The 22,581-nt window shown below is 42.9% G+C and overlaps 3 protein-coding genes across 3 annotated transcripts; all 3 read right to left on the bottom strand.

The window, feature by feature from the left end:
- Nucleotides 1-715: 715 nt before the first annotated feature.
- On the bottom strand, nt 716-1,765 carry LOC137632913 (cuticle protein AM1199-like). The gene is made up of 3 exons (XM_068365014.1): nt 1,744-1,765; nt 1,253-1,491; nt 716-1,131 (listed from the first exon to the last, which is right to left on the bottom strand). Exons 1-3 carry the CDS (start codon nt 1,750-1,752, stop codon nt 918-920), a joined length of 462 nt encoding a protein of 153 aa, XP_068221115.1. The 5' UTR covers nt 1,753-1,765; the 3' UTR covers nt 716-917.
- Nucleotides 1,766-7,506: 5,741 nt separating this feature from the next.
- LOC137633272 (cuticle protein AM1199-like) lies at nt 7,507-8,478 on the bottom strand. The gene is made up of 3 exons (XM_068365482.1): nt 8,456-8,478; nt 8,030-8,271; nt 7,507-7,911 (listed from the first exon to the last, which is right to left on the bottom strand). The coding sequence occupies exons 1-3, from the start codon at nt 8,462-8,464 to the stop codon at nt 7,698-7,700; spliced, it is 465 nt and encodes a 154-aa protein (XP_068221583.1). The 5' UTR covers nt 8,465-8,478; the 3' UTR covers nt 7,507-7,697.
- Nucleotides 8,479-20,535: 12,057 nt separating this feature from the next.
- On the bottom strand, nt 20,536-21,633 carry LOC137632912 (cuticle protein AM1199-like). Its single transcript, XM_068365013.1, has 3 exons — nt 21,611-21,633; nt 21,112-21,353; nt 20,536-20,990 (listed from the first exon to the last, which is right to left on the bottom strand). The coding sequence occupies exons 1-3, from the start codon at nt 21,617-21,619 to the stop codon at nt 20,777-20,779; spliced, it is 465 nt and encodes a 154-aa protein (XP_068221114.1). The 5' UTR covers nt 21,620-21,633; the 3' UTR covers nt 20,536-20,776.
- Between the last annotated feature and the right edge of the window lie 948 nt (nt 21,634-22,581).

Here is a 22,581-nt window from a genome sequence, read left to right on the forward strand (position 1 = left end):
GAGAGATTAGTTCACCAATCGTTCAGCTGGGCTCCACAAGGCACTAGAAGAGTTGGAAGACCCAGGCCTACATTGTTGGGGACTATGAAGCGCGAAGTGGGAGATGATGAATGGAGAAGTATTGAATTAAAAGTTCAAGATAGAGACGACTGGAGAAATCTAACCGAGGCCTTTTCCATCAATTGGAGTAGGAGATGGGTAATATGTCAAGAGGTGGGAAAACTGGATATTATGATGAATATATTTCTATTCAACCTTTGTTCTAAAATATTGTCCACAGATATAAAGTCTTACTTCAACAGCTAAGTTGCGCTTCATCTTTAATAAAGACAAATTGATTATGACTCAAATCGAGGAATAAAATCCCAATACTCATAAATGACCTCAGTGAAGTCTTCAATACACGTTAAAAATCCTGGAATAAATGTTGCCAAGCATTTACCTTTTAAAAAAGGACATATTGACGTAAAGGAATGATATTACGGGCACTAACCCGTAAAAGATAATAACAAAGTAAGGTAAAAATTACGGTCGCATGTATTTTACTGGAATACGGCTGAAAAGAGCATATTCTTACAGAAAATTTCTGATTAAAATTACGATTTTTTTAACCGTGATATCCCGTAAAGGTTTGGAAGAAAAAGTGGTCTATAATGTTTATTCTTTATTCGAAAAATTAATAATAATATCAACAGTACATAAATAAAAAGAAACTTCAGGGAAACAGGTCATTTACAAAAAGGGTTCTTCGTTGCTTTCGAAGAAATTAATTTCCTCCAGCCAAGGTGTCCTCACACGAAGAATATTTTTGCATAAGAACGAAGACGCCAGCACTTAAGTAATACAAAATTCCTGTAGGATATTCATACTACGAGGGTCATCCTACCAGCTACGACTCTAAAATTAAGCTGAATAGTTTAGAAGCTATATCCTTGACTGGGCGGGGCAGGAGGAGCGCTGTACTGAGGACGGCTTCCTTCTGCAGCGGCCTGTTGGGCAGCAAATTCGATTTGGGCGATGGCGTGGGCTGGAAGGGGGTGGGGGGTTGGCAGGAGGTCGGACTCGACGCGGTAGCCGTTGGCATCGGCTACGAAGTTGAAGACACCTGGACTGCCATCGGGGAAGGTGAAGCTGCGAAAGGGAATGGGAGTTTTGAAGACGAATGAATTTAAAAACAGTTTTTGAGGAAATATTGGCAAAGTATATTTGCTGCAGGTCAGTTGGTAAAAGGAATTATTAAATAGACTTTTACCTCCAGCCTCCCTGAGAAGCTACTGCTCCTTCAGGTCCCTGAGGGGCGCCCTGCTCATTACGACTGATGCCATCTCCGGTTTCGAAGTTGAAGCTGTAGACTCCAGAGGCGTCAGGTCCCTCGCGATTGTCAACCAGGATAGGAACCACAGGGCCTGAGCCATATGAAGGAGGAGGAGGGGCACCATACCCTTGGGGGAAGGCATTCACTGCTCCCAAGGACAAGCACACAAGCAGAGTCTTGGGTAATAAGGAGGGAAAATATTGTTTACATAATTAGCTTCGAAATAATCGCAGATATATCATTACTTTATAATTATAAATGTTGCAAAACTATATAAATACAGCATCATATATATATATATATATATATATATATATATATATATATATATATGTATATATATATATATATATATATATGTGTGTGTGTGTGCACGTGTATGTATGCATACACACATAAAGCTAAATTTTTCTAGTTGACTTCCTTACCGAAATCATGTTTATGAAGAGGAACGTTCGAATCGAATGCTTAGTCAAGCTCAAAGTGGAGTATATATAGCAAGCCTGTATCCTGCCTCTCCCTCTCACTCACTCACTCTGACCCCCCCCCGGTCCTCCTGACGTGGGGAATAGGCCTTACCCCCTCCCCCCCTAAAACCCAACCTAATTCCTGACAAATGGAAATGAACCAGTAACCTTCATCTCTCTCTCTCTCTCTCTCTCTCTCTCTCTCTCTCTCTCTCTTTCTCTTTTAAGGTTTGTGACCTTTTCTGGCCCTTCAATCTAACCCCCAAGTTAAGTTAATCCAAACAAAATCTATCATTTGTCTTTCAACTCCAGTGAGAGTTTCACTCGAGAACCATCTATTATTATTATTATTATTATTATTATTATTATTATTATTATTATTATTATTATTACTAGCCAAGCTATAACCCCAGTTGGAAAAGCAAGAGGCTATAAGCCCAAGTGCTACAACAGGGAAAAAAGCCCAGTGAGGAAAGGAAATAAGGAAATAAGCTACAAGAAAAGTAATGAATAATCAAAATAAAATATCTTAAGAACAGTAGCAACATTAAATTGGATCTTTTATATATACACTACAAAAACTTCAAAATAAACAACGAGTCTACCCTCAAGCCGAAGATATTGTTCAGCTTCATACTAATTTATCCTCAGTAGTTTGAAATGCCAAAGACAAGAGCCAATATAGTCTATATCAGCTTCAAAATGTGTTAAATTATTTAAAAGTCGCTACGTGATGTCAGCAGGATTTTCAAAATTCAAAATTCTAAGTTATTTTCAGTTTTTTTTTCTTTTTTTTTTCTTTAAAAGGATCTCTGGGTATTTTCAAAATCATCGGGAGAGAGGGAATTCTCCGGGTTGGGTCATGCATCTGATGTTTCCATTCTCTTCAGAGATTTTTATCCAATGTCATTTGTGCCAGCTGCTGAAATGTCTCACCTCTATTTGCTTTCTTGAAGGTTTTCACCCATGAACCTCTTGGTCGTCCTCTTGGGCTATTTCCGGCCACTCGTCCATGCATGACTATCCTTGGCCATCTGTCCTCTTCCATTCTCTGTACATGCCCAAACCATCAATTCTGAATATCCTCCACTCATTTTTCTCATTTTTACGAGATGTATAAACCAATCCAGACACACAAGGGAATGCAATGAGAATAAAATTTTTGTCTTACTTGATTCAATAAAGGAGGATTCGGCGTCAAGGACCTTACAAGTCAGGATGCCAGATAACTCTTCATCAATCAATCAATCAATCAATAAACGAGATACGCTCTAAGAAATATACTTAAAAATGGTTATCTTATATTTCAATATTACTATTAATCAATATACTTAGATTGAAATATCACAAGGTTGAATCGTTTGTCTTACCTAAATATTTCATAATTGCTTGGTTTGAATATAATAATTATGAATGGATACATTTACTACAGTTGTATAAAAAAAATCAGCACTTGTGTCAAAAGGGATCAGTCACAATGCAAAATTGAATGCCAGTGAATAATGATCCATTGTTCTCCAGCCTTCCACTGTCTTGGGGTAGAGCTCTCTTGCTTAAGGGTACACTCGGGCACACTATTCTACCTTATTTCTTTTCTTCTTGTTTTTTAAGGATTTATAGTTTATATATGAAAGATATAATTTAATGTTACTGTTCTTGAGATATTTTATTTTGATTGTTCATTACTTCTCTTTATTCATTTCATTGTTTCCTTTCCTCAGAGGGCTATTTTTCCCCTTTGGAGACCTTGAGCTTCTAGCATCTTGCTTTTCCAACTAGGGTTGTTGCTTAGCTTATAACAATAATAAACACCTTATTATGCCAAAAGGTCAACCATTGAAGCGTTTTTTCACTAACACTAAGTCAGAGTTATCCAAATTATAAGATAGTGGGCATGATCAGAGAATATGATTGACGGTCTGAGTAGCTTCTCCAAATTGGCAGGATTGGTCAGTTTGAAGGCTTATTTGACCACATTGCCACCTGTTGTGGCCACTCTAGCTCTAGCTCTGTTGAGCAATCTTTATATATCACAAAAACAATTTCATTTCTTTAAACAATTTCTGACCATCCTTTACATTCAGATCTTCCTGGACAATTCCATCCTGTTCGTAATACTTGGTATGCAGTTAATTCTAATAGCCAGGCCACCTCCATCATGAGGCTGTACCAACCGTGTGTCAAACGATCGTACATAATTCATTTTGTATATATTATGCTTGTATCTTCGCTTTTATCTCGCACTAAAAAGAACCAGAATAAACATGTCTGCGTATCGCCTCTGTAACATTGTCTGTCTTGTGAACATGAAAATTCCTGTTGTCTCGGGCTTTTGTATATGAAGGAGAGTGTTCTATAATAAATTAACTCAGTTTCTCTCATACTGCCTTTGAGTTCACAACCTCAGTTTCTCTCATACTGCCTTTGAGTTTACAACCTTCTCTCGCCTGTCACATTGGTGACCCAGGAAGTCGACTCGCTCCCACCGCCTTCCACCCCCACCCCCCTCCATCGTTGGTTCTATGACGGACTCTACAGAAGTTGGCGCTGCGACTGCCCCATTGAAACTTTCACCGTTCGCCAGCGGAGAGGCGTTTGCATGATCAACTATTATCACCGTTTTCTGCCAGCCATTGCCGCCACTCTTGCTCCCCTCTACGCCTCCCTCAAGGGCAAGCCAAAGGACCTGAAGTGGGGTCCCTTCAAGAAGCAGCCTTCTGCAATGCAAGGAAGGCCCTATCAACTGCTGCGGCTCTCACTTTTCCTATCCCACATGCCCCTCTCCTTCTCTCCACCGATGCCAGCGACGTGCTATTGGTGCAGTACTCGAGCAGGTGGTCAACAGCTCGCCCAGCCCATTAGCCTTCTTCAGCAGAAAACTGTCCAAGGCAGAATCGGGTTATTCTACCTTCGATCGAGAATTGCTGGCGGTGCACTTGGCTGTCCGTCACTTTCGCCATTTCTTAGAAGGTACGCCCTTCGTCATTCGCACAGACCACATGCCTCTGGTGCACGCCTTTACTCGACAGTCTGATGCCTGGTCCGCCCGGCAACGCCGACATCTCTCCGCCGTGGCTGAATACAATTGCTCCCTTCAGTACGTCCCTGGGAAAATGAATCCCGTTGCCGATGCCCTGTCAAGAAACACGTTGGCTGCCGTTCAACTAGGATTGGATTACATCGCCCTGGCTGAAGCCCAACGACAGGATCCAGAGTATCAAGCATGTAGCACATCCTGCACGTCCCTCTATTGGGAAGACTTCCCCCTCGAAGACTCCAACACCACCCTCCTCTGTGACGTCAGTACTGGTAGACCGCGACCTTGGATTCCTGCACCCATGCACCGGCAGATGTTTGATTTCATTCACGGCCTTTCACATCCCTCGTGCCGTTCTACTGCACAGCTGCTGATGACAAAGTTCATTTGGCACAGCATTTCTAAGGATGCTAAGGATTGGGTCCGCGCCTGTACTTCTTGCCAAACTTCCAAAGTACATCGACACACGTATTCCGGAGTGGGCACCTTTCCTCAACCTCAGCGTCGTTTCGCACACCTTCACGTTGACGTTGTAGGCCCCCTACTCACATCACAAGGACATCGTTACCTGTTTACCGTCATCGACCGCTCCACTCGTTGGCCTGAAGCCATTCCCATGGAAACTGCAATGTCCGCCTCATGTACATCTGCCTTACTCTCTGGATGGATTGCAAGATTTGGTATACCTGAGCATATTACTTCTGACAGGGGAACCACTTTCACCTCTCAATTGTGGACATCATTAGCGGATCTCCTGGGCATCACCCTACATCAGACAACGGCCTACAACCCCGCTGCCAATGGAATGGTTGAACGTTTTCATCGCACCCTCAAAGCAGCTTTGATGTCCCGCTACAAGGATTCCAACTGGTTTACTCAGCTTCCCTGGGTCCTCCTGGGACTAAGGACCACTCCTAAAGACGCTCTCGACGTCTCGGTAGCTGAAATGGTGTATGGCGACCCGTTGGTCGTCCCTGCCAAATTTTTTCCTTCTACAACCTCCTCCGACGATCTCCAGCGCATAAGTCATGTCGTGGGAAAATTTACTCCATGCCGCCAGACTTACAAGCCCCCAGCGAAGCATCACATACCAACTGACTTGCACTCTGCAACGCACGTCTTCCTGTGTAACGACACTAGCAAGCCAGCGCTAACGCCCCCTTACACGGGCCCTTTCCTTGTGATCCGCCGCAGTCCGAAAGCATTCCTACTAAACATTCGTGGCAAAGAAGACTGGGTCTCCATTGATTGTCTAAAACCTGCTTATCTTCTGCCAGATGACCCGCCAACAGTTCGCCTCTCTAGATCAAGGCGCCCTATTTAACATGTACAGTATGTCCTTTTTAGGGGGGGAACCATGTACCAACCGTGTGTCACACGATCGTACATAATTCATTTTGTATATATTATGCTTGTATCTTCGCTCTTCCCTCGCACTAAAAAGAACCAGAATAAACATGTCTGCGTATCGCCTCTGTAACATTGTCTGTCTTGTGAACATGAAAATTCCTGTTGCCTTGGGGTTTTGTATATAAAGGAGAGTGTTCTATAACAAATTAACTCAGTTTCTCTCATACTGACTTTGAGTTCACAAACTTCTCTCGGCCGTCACAAGGCTCAATACTAAACAGTATTCTAGAAGTTTTATTTCAGCTGTGACCAAGTTGTGGAATCATCTTTCTAATCGGGGAGTTGAATCAGTAGAACTTCAAAAGTTCAAAGTTGCAACAAATGTTTTTATGTTGAACAGGCTGACATAAGTCTTTTTATAGTTCATATATGACATATCTGTTTTGACGTTGTTAATGTTTATAGAATGATTTATTGTTAATTTGTTCTCATCATAATAAGCATTTCTTATTAAAAGATGAAAATTCTTTTTCATCTGTCTCAACGTTCTCCCTATATTAAGGGGTCGGTTGCCTGATGCGCCCTCTCCAACGCCTTCTATCCAAGGCATCCTCTTCCACCAACATAAAAACAAACATTGGGACACTAAACTTCATCTTCAATTCTTATTAATTTCTCAAGAGGTGATTAAACTGGAGTTTATAATGAATGAATTCCTATTCAGCCTATTGTTCTAAATATTGTCCACAATATTTAGGGTTGTGGTGGCCTATTTATTAACGTCCCTGACTGGTCAGAGCAAGACTGGGGTTCGAGTAGCGACCAAGCAAATTTTGTTCAGTGTCTGCAACCTCCCCATCCTTGTGAGCTAAGGATGGGGGTTTGGGGGACACTATACAGTATGTCTACTTGTTGAGTCATCAGCAGCCATTGCCTGGCCCTCCTTGGTCCTAGCTTGAGTGGAAAGGGGGCATGGACGCATATATGTATATAGGCAGTCTTTAGGGCATTTTCCTGTTTGCTTGGGAAATGTCACTATCCATTGCCTCTGCCATTCATGAGCAGCCTTTAAACTTTTAAAATATCGTCTTATTTCATTCAGAGTTTTTTTTTCTCCTTCAATGAAAATAATTTCATTATGATTCACATAATTTAATACAAATTCACCAGAATTAATAACTTTATGAAATACCCATCAATTAGCTCAGTGAAGTCTTTAATATACCGTGACAGCCCGTAAAAAGTTTGGAAAGGAATGTCATTGATTATGTTTATTCTTTATTCGAAAAATGAACAAAAATATCAACAGTGAATATAAATAAGAATCTTGAGAGAAACAGGTCATTTACAGAAAGGGTTCTTCGTTGCTTTCGGAGAAACTAATTTCCTCCAGCCAAGGTGTTCTCACACAAAGAATATTTTTGCATAAGAACGAAGACGCCATTACTAGTAATACAAATTTCCTGTAGGATATTCATACTACGAGGGTCATCCTACCAGCTACGACTCTAAAATTAAGCTGAATAGTTTAGAAGCTATATCCTTCACTGGGTGGGGCAGGAGGAGCGCTGTACTGGGGACGGTTCGCTCCTGCAGCGGCCTGTTGGGCAGCAAATTCGATTTGGGCAATGGCGTGGGCTGGAAGGGGGTGGGGGGTTGGCAGGAGGTCGGACTCGACGCGGTAGCCGTTGGCATCGGCTACGAAGTTGAAGACACCTGGACTGCCATCGGGGAAGGTGAAGCTGCGAAAGGGAATGGGAGTTTTGAAGACAACTGAATTTAAAAAGTTTTTGAGGAAATATTGGCAAAGTATATTGGTTGCAGGTCAGTTGGTAAAAGGAATTATTAATAGACTTTTACCTCCAGCCTCCCTGAGAAGCTACTGCCCCTTCAGGTCCCTGAGGGGCGCCCTGCTCCTGACGACTGATGCCATTTCCGGTTTCGAAGTTGAAGCTGTACACTCCAGAGGCGTCAGGTCCCTCACGATTGTCAACCAGGATAGGAACCACTGGGCCTGAGCCGTATGAAGGAGGAGGGGGAGGGGCACCATACCCTTGGGGGACAGCATTCACTGCTCCCAAGGACAAGCACACAAGCAGAGTCTTGGGTAATATAGAGGGAAAGTATTGTTTACACAATTAGCTTCGAAATAATCGCAGAAATATCATTACTTTCTACTTATAAATGTTGCAAAACTATATAAATACAGCATCATATATATATATATATATATATATATATATATATATATATATGAAACTAAAAGTTTCTAGTTGACTTCCTTACCGAAATCATGTTTATGAAGAGGATCGTTCGAATCGAATGCTTAGTCAAGCTCTAAGTGGAGTATATATAGCAAGCCTGAGTCCTGCCTCTCCCTCTCACTCACTCTCCCCCCCCCACTCCCCCCGTCCTCCTGACGGGAGTAATAGGCCAAAGCCCCCCCCTAAAACCCAACCTAATTCCTAACAGATGGAAATGAACCAGTAACCTTCATATCTCTCTCTCTCTCTCTCTCTCTCTCTCTCTCTCTCTCTCTCTCTCTCTCTCTCTCTCTCCATCGATTGAGACAATTTTTGTAATAATTTCCTCCGATACTATAAAAATAAAATCTACTCATGAAATAAATCATACTAAACCTTAATGACTTAAACCTTAAGGGTTTTAAGGGTTGTGACCTTTTCTAACCCTAAAATTTAAAGGTTAAAGGTGTCTGGTTTCAGTTCCAGTTCCATCAGAATAGATGCTCACCAGAACGTCACCCGGGAAAGCCCAACCCCCCACTGTGGTGCAATACCACAGCAGTGGCCTCCCCAGTAAACCGCTTAAACTCACTGTCCAGGGCGGGGATCAATCTGCTGCCATGCAAATGCTTGGCGTACACGTTAACACTGTGCTAGCCAGGAGGTTATGATGAGTTAATCCAAAAAAGTTCCTCATTTGTCTTTCAACTTCCCTCTAGAACCAGAAGCTTCAAATTAAATTTGCTTCAGTAGTTTGAAATGCAAAAGACAAGTGTCAATCTAGTCTATATCAGCTTCAAATATGTGACAGGCTTTGTGTATCCAGAAGCAACTGTGCTAAATTATCTATAGTGGTCAGGAAAAGGATACCTAATGTCAGCAGGGTTTGGAAAATTAAAAATCTTAAAAATTTCTCTACTGAAAGATTTCCCCCATAACGAACTCTGGGTATTTTCGAAGATGTATTTGCCAATTTATTACTCGACTTTTTAAACTTGAACCAAACCTTTCAGCAAAAGTTATTTTTTCGCATAATTGAAATCTTTTTTACTTTCCAGTGCGTCATTATCAGTAATTCTTCTTTAGAGACGATATATATATATATATATATATATATATATATATATATATACTGTATATATATATTTATATATATATATATATATATATACTGTATATATATATATATATATATATATATATATATATGTATATATATATATAATGTATATATGTATATATATACATATATATGTATATATACGTATATATATATATATATATATATATATATATATATATATATATATATATATGTATATATATATATATATATATATATATATATATATATGTATATATATATATATACATATATATATATATATATATATAATAGATCCATCCATATATATACATGTATATATATATATATATATATATATATATATAAATATATATATATATATATATATATATATATATATATATATATATAACGGATTTTGAGCGAAGCAAAAATTCTTTTTTTTGGGTGAGATAGCCATGTCGTTCTGATGGAAGGTTCCTTCAGTAGCTTCCTTAGGGTATATTCAACTACAGTATATATTCCTAGAGAATTAAACTAAAGGTTTCACAGAATTCTAACTTCTGGCGCGAGTACCCAGAAGGTTTCCCTTCAGGATATCGTATAATAACAGGGGACGTATGCTTGACACGCCACATAGCTATCTCCACCCCACATAGCGTTTGCCCTTCGAGGGGGAAGTGTGGCAAGATATGGGAGGAGCCGTTACTAAGTTCTCCTCCTCCGTTACTGTTACGGTACTCGGTAACGTCATAACTGCCGCCATCTTGGTTGACGTCACCGTTGCGCGCCTTCCTCATTCCTTCGAGCGTCTAGGCCAGCCTCCATGATACAATAAAGATTGGGAGTGGCCTGTTAAGGCCTGAATAGAGAACAAGGGTGGGTCCATCAGGACGACATGGCTTTCTCACCCAAAAATAGATTTTTCGCTTCGCTCAAAATCTGTTTTTTGGGCTCAGTGTTTGAAAAACCCTCTTGAAGACTTCCAGCCTGTGAAAGAGCAAAGACTTTCGAAGTCCATTGACTGGAAGAAGTTCAGAGAAAAGGCGACTTTTCTGGGATCATGACCTGCGGGTGTAGTGTCAGGATCCTCTCTGCGAATAAAGTAGGTGATCTTCGCCCTTAGTTGTTTGGGTGACAAGTCGGACCCCGATGTTTCCCCTTTAAAGAGCTGTCCTCCGCCAAAGTCTGAAGTTCTTCGAAGATAGACCTTTAGACTCTCCACTGGACACAGAGAGACATCTTCCTTCAGAGGGCTGATTCTCCAGGGGCCCCACCTTTTAGTGGGTAGCTCGTTCTTGGCGAGAAACGTTGGGTCAGGAAAGAGGCTAAGCTCGCCTGTTTCTGCGAACTGGATCTGGCCCTCTTCTCTTGATAATGCCACAATTTCACTGACTCGGGCTCCCGAGGCGACAGCAAATAGGAAAATATCTTTAAGAGTCAAATCTTTCAGAGGGCAAGTTTCATTGTCCAAACTTGAGGCAAAGTGGAGCACCTTGTCAAGAGACCAGGAAATGGGTCTCGGTGAGGGTGCAGGTCTGAGTCTAGCACATGCCTTTGTCAGCTTGTTAAAGATGTCATTGGTCAGGTCTATCTGGAAGGCAAAGAGAAATGGTCTTGTCAAGGCCGATTTGCAGGTGGAAATCGTGTTGGCTGCCAAGCCATGTCCATGAAGGTGAATGAAGGAGGACAAACAAAAATCCATTGAAATTTCCGTAGGATTTTTAGCCTTGACAAAGGACACCCACTTCTTCCAGGATGACTCATATTGCCTTCTGGTAGATTTTGTTTTGTATTCCTCTAAAAAGTCTAAGCATTTCTTCGAGATCCCAAACCTCTTCTTGACGGCTAGGGAGAGAAAATTATGAGATGAAGGTCTCAGTTTTCTTTGATGAAGCGAAGACAGTCGACTTCTGAACTTGCTGGGTTAGAACTGGGTCCGGCAGGGGAATTAGCTTGGGTTGTAACTCCAGGATTAATGGGAACCAGTTGCTCCGGGGCCACTAGGTTGCCACTAGGGCCGCTGTACCTTGGAAGGATCTCAGCTTGGTGAGGACTTTCAGCAGAAGGTTGGGTGGAGGGAACAGGTAAATCTTGGTCCACCTGTTCCAATCCAGGGACATGGCGTCTACCGCTTCCGCTCAAGGGTCCTCGTATGGGGCCACGTAGCGAGGAAGTTGTTTGTTGTCGCTCGTTGCGAAGAGGTCGATCTGCAGTTCCGGGACTTGTCGGGAGATGAAGGAGAATGAGTCTGCGTCTAGGGACCATTCTGACTCTATCGGGGTTGTCCTGGATAGAGCATCCACCGTACCCAAAACTTTTATCACAGTATTTCCCCAAAATTTATTCCCAATATGCCACCAAAAATTTAATCCACGAATTTCCCCAAAATTTAACGCTAGTATTTCAACAAAATTTAATCCCAGTAATTCCCCCAAAAATCAACAGTAAAATCTAGATCCCTTACAGCTCAACTCTTTCTAACGAGTTACACTGAATATGATTCAACTTAATAACTCACATTTTATGAAACATTTTCTGCAATCAAATGTTTTTCAACACTATAAACACAGAAGTGGAACGACTTTTAACAGAATTATAATGGTTTTGGACCTTAAGTAAATATGCCACCACTACCAAAAATATAATTAAAAATACAAGTTTACAGGAGCCAAAATGCTGTGCTTGTATCCACGAACCGGAAGGTTTTCCAGAAAGCGTCTTGAGAAAGAAGGAAGTCTGTGTCTTTGGATATATTATACAGACACTAATTTCTGGAGATTAGCATTAAATCCGTAAAAGAGAGAAGACATTCTCATGTTTATGTATATATAATATATATATATATATATATATATATATATATATATATATATATATATATATATATATATATAGTATAACATTTATACTGTATAATATATGTGTGTATATATGTATATATATATATATATATATATATATATATATATATATATATATATGTGTGTGTATATATGCATATATATGTATATATACTGTATATGTGTGTGTATGTATATATATGTTTTTATATATATAATATATATATATATATATATATATATATATATATATATACGCACATATATCTGCATATAATCACAGGGAGACGTGATGCTCAGACGCAAAAGAACCACAGGGGAAATGAAAATAGGAAATATAAAATTAACACCTGACTAGTTTCGTGATACTTCTTCAGAGGACGATATAAAATGCATAGAAACCTTGTTCAGAAAATCAGTCTTCTGAAGAAGTATCAGGATTTTGGAGACTAGGCATATATAAGAAACATTTAATATTTCATGAGGCAAATTCTTTTTTATTAGTCCCAACGTTATCTATACATTAAGGGGTCGGTTGCCTGATGTGGCCTCTCCAACGCCTTCTATTAAAGGCATCCTCTTCCACCAACATAAAAAACGATTGGGACAACAAACTTCATTTTCAACTCCTATTAATATGTTATTTTTATTAATAAAATAAATTTTTGAATATACTTACCCGATAATCATGTAGCTGTCAACTCCGTTGCCCGACAGAATTCTATGGAGGGATACGCCAGCTATCACAATACTAGAAGGGGGTGTACTTACCAGCGCCACCTGTGGCCAGGTACTCAATCATTTGTTGTTTACACCTCCTCAATTATTCCTCGGTCCACTGGTTCTCTCTGGGGAGGAAAGGGAGGGTCGATTAAATCATGATTATCGGGTAAGTATATTCAAAAATTTATTTTATTAATAAAAATAACATTTTTCAATATTAAACTTACCCGATAATCATGTAGCTGATTCACACCCAGGGAGGTGGGTGAAAACCAGTGTACATGATTAAAGGATAGCTAAGTATCCCCAAATTTCATATAACAGTTATCTCAAATAACAATGAAATAATAAGTACCTGGTAAGGAAGTCGAATAGAACCGTTACTCTGCCTTTTATTTAAAGTTCGTCTTCCTTACTGAGCGCAGCGTTCCTCTTGGAGGCTGAATCAACCCAAAGGTGCCAAAGTACAAGGGGTTGCAACCCTACTAAAGGACCTCTACCAAACCTTTAACCCAGGCGCTTCTCAAGAATGAATAGACCACCCGCCAAATCCAAGGATGCGGAAGGCTTCTTAGCCTACCGTAAACACCATAAAACAACAACAAAAGTATTCAAGAGAAAGGTTAAAAAGGTTATGGGATTATGGGAATGTAGTGGCTGAGCCCTCACCTACTACTGCACTCGCTGCTACGAATGGTCCCAGGGTGTAGCAGTTCTCGTAAAGAGACTGGACATCTTTCAGATAAAATGATGCAAACACTGACTTGCTCCTCCAATAGGTTGCATCCATAATGCTCTGCAGAGAACGGTTTTTATTAAAGGCCAACGAAGTAGCTACAGCTCTTACTTCGTGGGTCCTTACCTTCAGCAATGCAAGGTCTTCCTCCTTTAAGTGAGAATGTGCTTCTCTGATCAGAAGCCTTATATAGTACGAAAGCCCATTCTTGGACATGGGTCTCGAGGGTTTCTTGATGGCACACCATAAGGCTTCTGACTGTCCTCGAATAGGTTTAGACCTCTTCAGATAATATTTGAGAGCTCTGACAGGGCAAAGAACTCTCTCTAGTTCGTTACCTACCATGTTGGAGAGGCTAGGTATTTCGAACGATCTAGGCCAAGGACGTGAAGGAAGCTCGTTCTTTGCTAGGAATCCAAGCTGAAAAGAACATGTAGCTGATTCGGTTGTGAAACCAATGTTCTTGCTGAAGGCATGAACCTCACTGACTCTCTTAGCTGTTGCAAGGCAAACGAGAAAAGCAGTCTTGAGGGTAAGATCCTTGAAGGAAGCTGACTGGAGAGGTTCGAACCTAGATGTCATAAGGAACCTTAAGACTACGTCCAGATTCCAGCCTGGAGTGGAAAGACGACGTTCTTTAGACGTCTCAAAAGACTTGAGAATGTCTTGAAGGTCCTTGTTGGAAGACAGGTCCAAACCCCTATGGCGGAGGACTGAGGCCAACATGCTCCTATACCCTTTAATCGTAGATGTTGAAAGGGATCTCTCATTCCTAAGATGAAGAAGGAAGTCAGCTATTTGGATCACAGAGGTATTGGTAGAGGATATTGAATTGGCTCTACACCAGCTTCGGAAGACCTCCCACTTAGACTGGTAGACTCTACGAGTGGAAATTCTTCTAGCTCTGGCAATCGCACTGGCTGCCTCCTTCGAAAAGCCTCTAGCTCTAGCGAATCTTTCGACAGTCTGAAGGCAGTCAGTCGAAGAGCGTGGAGGTTTGGGTGCAACCTGTCTACGTGTGGTTGACGTAGAAGGTCCACTCTTAGAGGTAGAGTCCTGGGGAAGTCGACTAGCCATTGACGTACCTCTGTGTACCATTCTCTTGCAGGCCAAAGGGGAGCAACCAGCGTCAGCCGTGTCCCTTCGTGCGAGACGAATTTCTGCAGAACTTTGTTTATAATCTTGAACGGAGGGAATGCGTACAGGTCGAGATGGGACCAGTTCAGAAGAAAAGCATCTACATGAACCGCTGCAGGGTCTGGAACAGGGGAACAATAAAGCGGAAGTCTCTTGGTGATGGAGGTGGCAAACAGGTCTATGGTAGGTTGACCCCACAACGTCCAAAGTCTGTTGCACACACTCTTGTGGAGGGTCCATTCCGTGGGAATGACCTGATACCTTCTGCTGAGGCGATCCGCTGAAACATTCATATCGCCCTGGATGAACCTCGTGACCAGAGTGAGGTTTAGACCTCTTGACCAAATGAGGAGGTCCCTTGCGATCTCGTAAAGGCTCCTCGAATGGGTCCCTCCTTGCTTGGAGATGTAAGCCAAGGCTGTGGTGTTGTCTGAATTGACCTCCACCACTTTGCCTAGCAGGAGGGACTTGAAGTTCAACAGGGCAAGATGGACTGCTAACAGTTCCTTGCAATTGATGTGGGGTAATCCTTGTTCCTTGTTCCACACTCCTGAGCATTCCCGTCCGTCCAAGGTCGCACCCCAGCCCGAGTCCGATGCATCCGAGAAGAGATGAAGATGGGGGGTCTGGATGGCCAATGATAGACCCTCCTTGAGAAGAAGATTGTGCTTCCACCACCGGAGAGTGGTCTTCATCTCTTGGTTGATAGGGATAGAGACTGCTTCTAGAGTCGAGCCCTTGTCCCAATGAGCTGCAAGATGGAATTGAAGAGGGCGGAGGTGGAGTCTCCCCAGCTCGACAAACAGGGCCAGTGATGAGAGGGTCCCTGTGAGACTCATCCACTGTCTCACTGAGCAATTGCTCCTCTTCAGCATGCTCATGATGCACTGTAGGGCTTGGTTTATCCTGGGGGCCGATGGAAAAGCCCGAAAATCCCGACTCTGAATCTCCATTCCCAGGTACACAATGGATTGGGAGGGAATGAGTTGAGATTTCTCTAAATTGACTAATAGACCTAGGTCTCTGATTAGATCTAAAGTCCAAGAGAGGTTCTCCAGACAACGACGACTCGTGGAGGCTCTCAACAGCCAGTCGTCTAGGTAGAGGGAGGCTCTGATGTTCGATAAGTGCAGGAATTTCGCTACATTCCTCATCAGATGAGTAAAGACCATAGGAGCTGTGCTTAGGCCAAAACACAGGGCTTGGAACTGATAGACAACCTTTCCGAAAACGAATCTCAGGAAAGGTTGGGAGTCTGGATGAATGGGAACGTGAAAGTATGCATCCTTCAAGTCCAACGAGACCATCCAGTCCTCCTGTCTGACCGCTGCTAAGACCGACTTGGTCGTCTCCATAGTGAACGTCTGCTTGGTGACATACTCGTTGAGAGAGCTGACGTCCAGCACCGGTCTCCAACCTCCTGTCTTTTTGGCCACAAGAAAGAGACGGTTGTAGAAGCCCGGGGATTGATGATCCCGGACTATAACCACTGCCTTCTTCTGCACAAGTAGCGACACCTCCTGTTGCAATGCTAGCCTCTTGTCCTCTTCTTTGTAGTTGGGAGAGAGGTTGATGGGCGATGTGGTCAGAGGCGGTTTGAGGCAGAATGGAATCCTGTAACCGTACCTCAGCCAACTGACAGACTGTGCGTCTGCACCTCTCTTCTCCCAGGCTTGCCAGAAGATCTTGAGCCTGGCACCTACTGTTGTCTGGAGAATCTGAGAGTCAGTGCTTTCCCTTTGATGTCCTGGGTCCTTTCTTAGACTTGCCCCTGTGAGAGACTGGACGGGAGCTTCCTCGGCTGGGGGCTCTACCACGAAAGGGCGGTATGAACCTAGTGGCCGGGGTATCAGCCACTGGAGAGCGATAAGTCTTGGGGACAGAGGTGGTAACCTTAGACTTACGAGCCGATGAAGCTACAAGATCGTGCGTGTCCTTCTGTATCAGGGCAGCCGACAAGTCCTTAACTAGCTCCTCGGGAAAGAGGAACTTTGAGAGTGGAGCAAAAAGGAGCTGTGACCGCTGGCACGGTGTAATGCTGGCTGAGAGGAAGGAACACAGTTGTTCTCTTTTCTTCAACACCCCTGATACAAATAACGACGCTAGCTCACCCGATCCATCCCTGATAGCCTTATCCATGCAGGACATAATCAACATGGCAGAGTCTTTGTCCGCAGAAGATGTTTTCTTGCTGAGGGCTCCCAGGCACCAGTCGAGAAAATTGAACATTTCGAACGCTCTGAACAACCCTTTCAGAAGATGATCCAGGTCTGAGAAGGTCCAACAAACCTTCGAGCGTCTCATCGCAGTCCTCCTAGGCGAGTCCACCAGACTTGAGAAGTCAGCCTGGGCAGAGGCAGGAACTCCCAAGCCTGGTGCTTCCCCTGTGGCATACCAAACGCAACCTTTCGATGCGAGCTTCGTTGGAGGGAACATGAAGGAAGTCTTGCCCAGGTGTTGTTTAGACTGAAGCCACTCCCCTAAGGTCCTTAAGGCCCTCTTGGAGGATCTAGCTAGGACAAGCTTAGTATAGCTCGACTTAGCTTGTTGCACGCCTAGCGAAAACTCAGATGGAGGAGAGCGGGGAACAGCAGAGATGAAGTGGTCAGGGTAAAGCTCCCTGAGTAGAGCCAAGACCTTTCTAAAATCAACAGACAATGGAGAAAGCTTAGACTCCTCCACGTCTGATGAGGGATCAAGATGTGCCTCCTCATCATCCGACACTTCATCAGCAGAAGGAAGCGAAGCAAAAGGACCAGAATGCTGAACCGCAGAGTCAGAACGGGAAGGAACAACAACAGAGGTTTCCTCAACTTGAGGGAGAACCTGAGGTTCAGACTGCAAAGGTTGAACAACAGTCGGAGCAGAAGGCAGGTGCAAGGGTGAAGGAGGTTGACTCCTAGCAAGAGTTGCACCCAAGGATTGCACCAGCTGAGCGGAGGACGGAGGCGGAGTAGTCCGTTCCTGTTCCTGAGAGATGAGTGGAGCATGAGAAGGTTGAGGCTGCGCAGAACAAGGTAAAGTTCTAGCAAGCTGAGGCTCCTGAGGCGCAAGTGCATGGTGTAGATGAGCTTGCCTAGATGAGGGTTGAACTCGGTGCAGCGCTGGTGCAGCAGACAGACTCACGGAGGGGAGAGGTTGTTGTACCCCAACCGAGAGTTGCACCACTGGTGGAGCAACAAGGGGAGGAGGAGGAAGAGTGTAACTCTCCTGATCCCTAAGCAGAGATTGCCTTAAAGAAGGCTGAGGCTGAACAACACTGTGAACAGCAAACTCCGAAAGTGGTTCAATATCGTACGCCTGGCAGATGGTGCTGCGACCAGGCGGAGCAGGTGCAGGCTGGGCGAGCACAGGCGGAGCAGGTGCAGGCTGGGCGAGCACAGGTGCAGCGAGAACAGGTGGAGGGAGTGCAGGCGGAGCAGGTGCAGGCTGGGAGAGCACAGGCGGAGCAGGTGCAGGCTGGGAGAGCACAGGTGCAGCGAGAACAGGTGGAGGGAGTGCAGGAGGTGCAACACTCTCAGCCCGACATTCACGCATTAAGTCCGAAAGCTGAACTTGCATGGACTGAAGCAGGGTCCACTTGGGGTCGGCAGAAGCGATAAAAGACTGAGGTAAAGTCACAGTCGGGGTCTGTATAGGCAGAACCTTACTCCTCTTGGGCGGAGTACTGTCGATCGATGACAGAGGCGAGTCGGAGCTGAGCCAATGACTGCAACCTGGCTGAGCACTCGCTGACTGAACTCTACGTTTCAGCGGTCTCGAGACCTGAGACCAACGTTTCTTCCCTGCATGAAGATCAGCGGACGAGAAGACGGGCTCAATCGTCTGCAGGTGGGAGTGACGGTCTAAGGAAGACACGCCCGCAACCACCGAGGATAATTCTGTGCGCCTAACAAGGCCTGTCGAACCCTTAAGCCCTTCGACATTGCTTCTCCCCTGGGCATGGGAGCTTGCAAGAGGTCCCGGACTGGGAGGACGACTGGCTCGCACAGAAAAATCCTCACGCACCACACTGGCACCACTAGCACTTGGCACTGCACAGACACTAGCACTCGTCACAGCACTGGCACTATTTCCACCCACTGCACTCTTGACCTTCAGTTCTTTAACCTCGGCCATCAGAGACTTATGGTCACTTACCACTGATTCTACTTTATCTCCTAAAGCCTGAATAGCACGCAAAACAGTTGACATATCAGGCGGAGGGCACACAGTAGGTTCGGGGGTAGCCACTACAGGGGTAGGAAAAGGTAGGGGATCATGAGGTGAGGAAAACATAGAAGAGTGAGAAGAACTTCTCCTAGCTCTAGTTCTCTCTAACTTGGATGAATATTTTAAAAGACGTACAAAATCCAATTCCGAAAGTCCGGCGCACTCCTCACACCGATTTTCTAAAAGACAGGGCCTGTCCCTACAGTCAGAACAAGCGGTGTGAGGATCTACCGAGACCTTCGGAATACGCCTATTGCAAGACCTACATCGTCTATGGGAGGGAGCTTGTGAAACGTCAGACATCTTGTTTCAAAGAGTAAGTCAAAGGGTGATCCAAAAAACAAGCAAAAATTCATTAACCGTTAATCAGAGTTTATATAAAAGCTAACTAGCTAATATAAAAAGGATTCCAGTATGCGACAGCCGTTAATCTAAGAGAATACTTCACCAAATATCCATGAATAAACTCGAAGACCATGAGCGTATCCCAGAACGTCTAGCCGGAAGCACGACAGAGGAATAATTGAGGAGGTGCAAACAACAAATGATTGAGTACCTGGCCACAGGTGGCGCTGGTAAGTACACCCCCTTCTAGTATTGTGATAGCTGGCGTATCCCTCCATAGAATTCTGTCGGGCAACGGAGTTGACAGCTACATGATTATCGGGTAAGTTTAATATTGAAAAATAGGAGCCTGCTCTTCTCACTCCCCAATAGAGATTAGTTCACCAATCGTTCAGCTGGGATCCACAAGGCACTAGAAGAGTTGGAAGACCCAGGCCTACATGGCTAGGGACTAAGAAGCGTTAAATGGGAGGTGACGAATGGAGAAGTATTGAATTAAAACCTCAAGATAGAGACGACTGGCGAAATCTAACCGAGGCCCTTTGTGTCAATAGGCGTAGGAGGATATGATTATTATCTCAAGAGGTGGGAAAACTGGAGTTTATGATGAATAAATTTCTATTCAGTTGTAAAATATTGTCCACAGACATAAAGTCTTACTTCACCAGCTAAGTTGAGTTTCGTCTTTGATAAAGACAAATTGATTATGACTCAAATCAAGGAATAAAATCCCAATACTCATAAATGGCCTCAGTGAAGTCTTCAATACAAGGTAAAAATCCTGGAATAAATGTTGCCAGGTATTTACCTTTTAAAAAAGAACATTCTGACGTGAAGGAATGATATTACGGGCACTAACCCGTAAAAGATAGTAACAAAGTAGGGTAAAAATTACGGTCACCTGTATTTTACTGAAATACGGCATATCTTTATGGAAAATTTCTGATTAAAATTACGATATTTTTTAAGTGTATACAGTGACATCCCGTAAAGGTTTGGAAGAAAAAATGGTCTATAAAGTTTATTCTTTATTTGAAAAATTAATAATAATATCAACAGTACATAAATAAAAAGAAACTTCAGAGAAACAGGTCATTTACAAAAAGGGTTCTTCGTTGCTTTCGGAGAAACTAATTTCCTCCAGCCAAAGTGTCCTCACACAAAGAATATTTTTGCATAAGAACGAACACGCCAGCACTAAAGTAATACAAATTTCCTGTAGGATATTCATACTACGAGGGTCATCCTACCAGCTACGACTTTAAAATTAAGCTGAATAGTTTAGAAGCTATATCCTTCACTGGGCGGTGCAGGAGGAGCGCTGTACTGAAGACGGTTGGCTCCTGCAGCGGCCTGTTGGGCAGCAAATTCGATTTGGGCAATGGCGTGGGCTGGAAGGGGGTGGGGGGTTGGCAGGAGGTCGGACTCGACGCGGTAGCCGTTGGCATCGGCTACAAAGTTGAAGACACCTGGACTGCCATCGGGGAAGGTGAAGCTGCGAAAGGAAATGGGAGTTTTGAAGACGATTGAATTTAAAAACAGTTTTTGAGGAAATATTGGCAAAGTATATTGGTTGGCAGGTCAGTTGGTAAAAGGAATCATTAATAGACTTTTACCTCCAGCCTCCCTGAGAAGCTACTGCCCCTTCAGGTCCCTGAGGGGCGCCCTGCTCATTACGAATGATGCCATCTCCGGTTTCGAAGTTGAAGCTGTACACTCCAGAAGCGTCAGGTCCCTCGCGGTTGTCAACCAGAATAGGAACCACAGGGCCTGACCCGTATGAAGGAGGAGGGGGAGGGGCACCATACCCTTGGGGGAAGGCATTCACTGCTCCCAAGGACAAGCACACAAGCAGAGTCTTGGGTAATAAGGATGGAAAATAGTTTACATAATTAGCTTCGAAATAATCAGATATATCATTACTTTCTAATTATAAATGTTGCAAAAATACATAAATACAGCATTATATATATATACATATATATATATATATATATATATATATATATATATATATATATATATATATATATATACATATATATGTATATGTGTGTGTGTGTGCGCGCGTGTATGTATGCATACACACAAAAGGTTTCTAGTTGACTTCCTTACCGAAATCATGTTTATGAAGAGGATCGTTCGAATCGAATGCTTAGTCAAGCTCAAAGTGGAGTATATATAGCAAGCCTGTGTCCTGCCTCTCCCTCTCACTCACTCACTCCCCCCCCCCCGTCCTCCTGACGTGGGGAATAGGCCTTAGCCCCCCCACCCCCCTAAAACCCAACCTAATTCCAGACAGATGGAAATGAACCAGTAACCTTCATCTCTCTCTCTCTCTCTCCCTCTCTCTCTCTCTCTCTCTCTCTCTCTCTCTCTCTCTCCCTCGATTGAGACAATATTTGTAATAATTTCCTCCGATACTATAAAAATAAAATCTAATCATGAAATAAATTATACTAAACCTTAATGACTTAAACCTTAAGAGTTTTAAGGGTTGTGACCTTTCTAACTCAAAATTTAAGCGCCATGATAGGTTAATCCAAACAAAATTCCTCATTTGTCTTTCAACTTCCCTCTAGAACCAGAAGCTTCAAATTAAATTTTCTTCAGTAGTTTGAAATGCAAAAGAAAAGTGCCACACTAGTCTATAGCAGCATCAAATATGTGACTGGTTTTGTGTATCTAGAAGCACCTGTGCTAAATTATTGCTAAATTATCTTAAGTGGCCAGGAAAAGGGCTAATTGGTGTCAGCAGGATTTGCAATATTAAAAATCTTAGAAAAAAATTTTAATAACAGATTTTCTCCATAATGAACTCTGGGTATTTTCGAAGATGTATTTACCAATACCTTTAAGATGCTGAATTTATTTCTCGACTTTTTAAGCTTTTGAGTTATTTTTTCCCATGCTTGAAATCCTTTTCACTTTCCCATGTGTCATTATTAGTAATTCTTCTTTAGAGACGCTATATATATATATATATATATATATATATATATATATATATATATATATATATATATATATATAATATATCCATCCATATATATACATGTTTATATGCATACACATATATACTGTAC

The sequence above is a fragment of the Palaemon carinicauda genome, chromosome 42 (assembly GCF_036898095.1).
Source record: "Palaemon carinicauda isolate YSFRI2023 chromosome 42, ASM3689809v2, whole genome shotgun sequence".
Taxonomy (NCBI): Eukaryota; Metazoa; Arthropoda; class Malacostraca; order Decapoda; family Palaemonidae; genus Palaemon; species Palaemon carinicauda.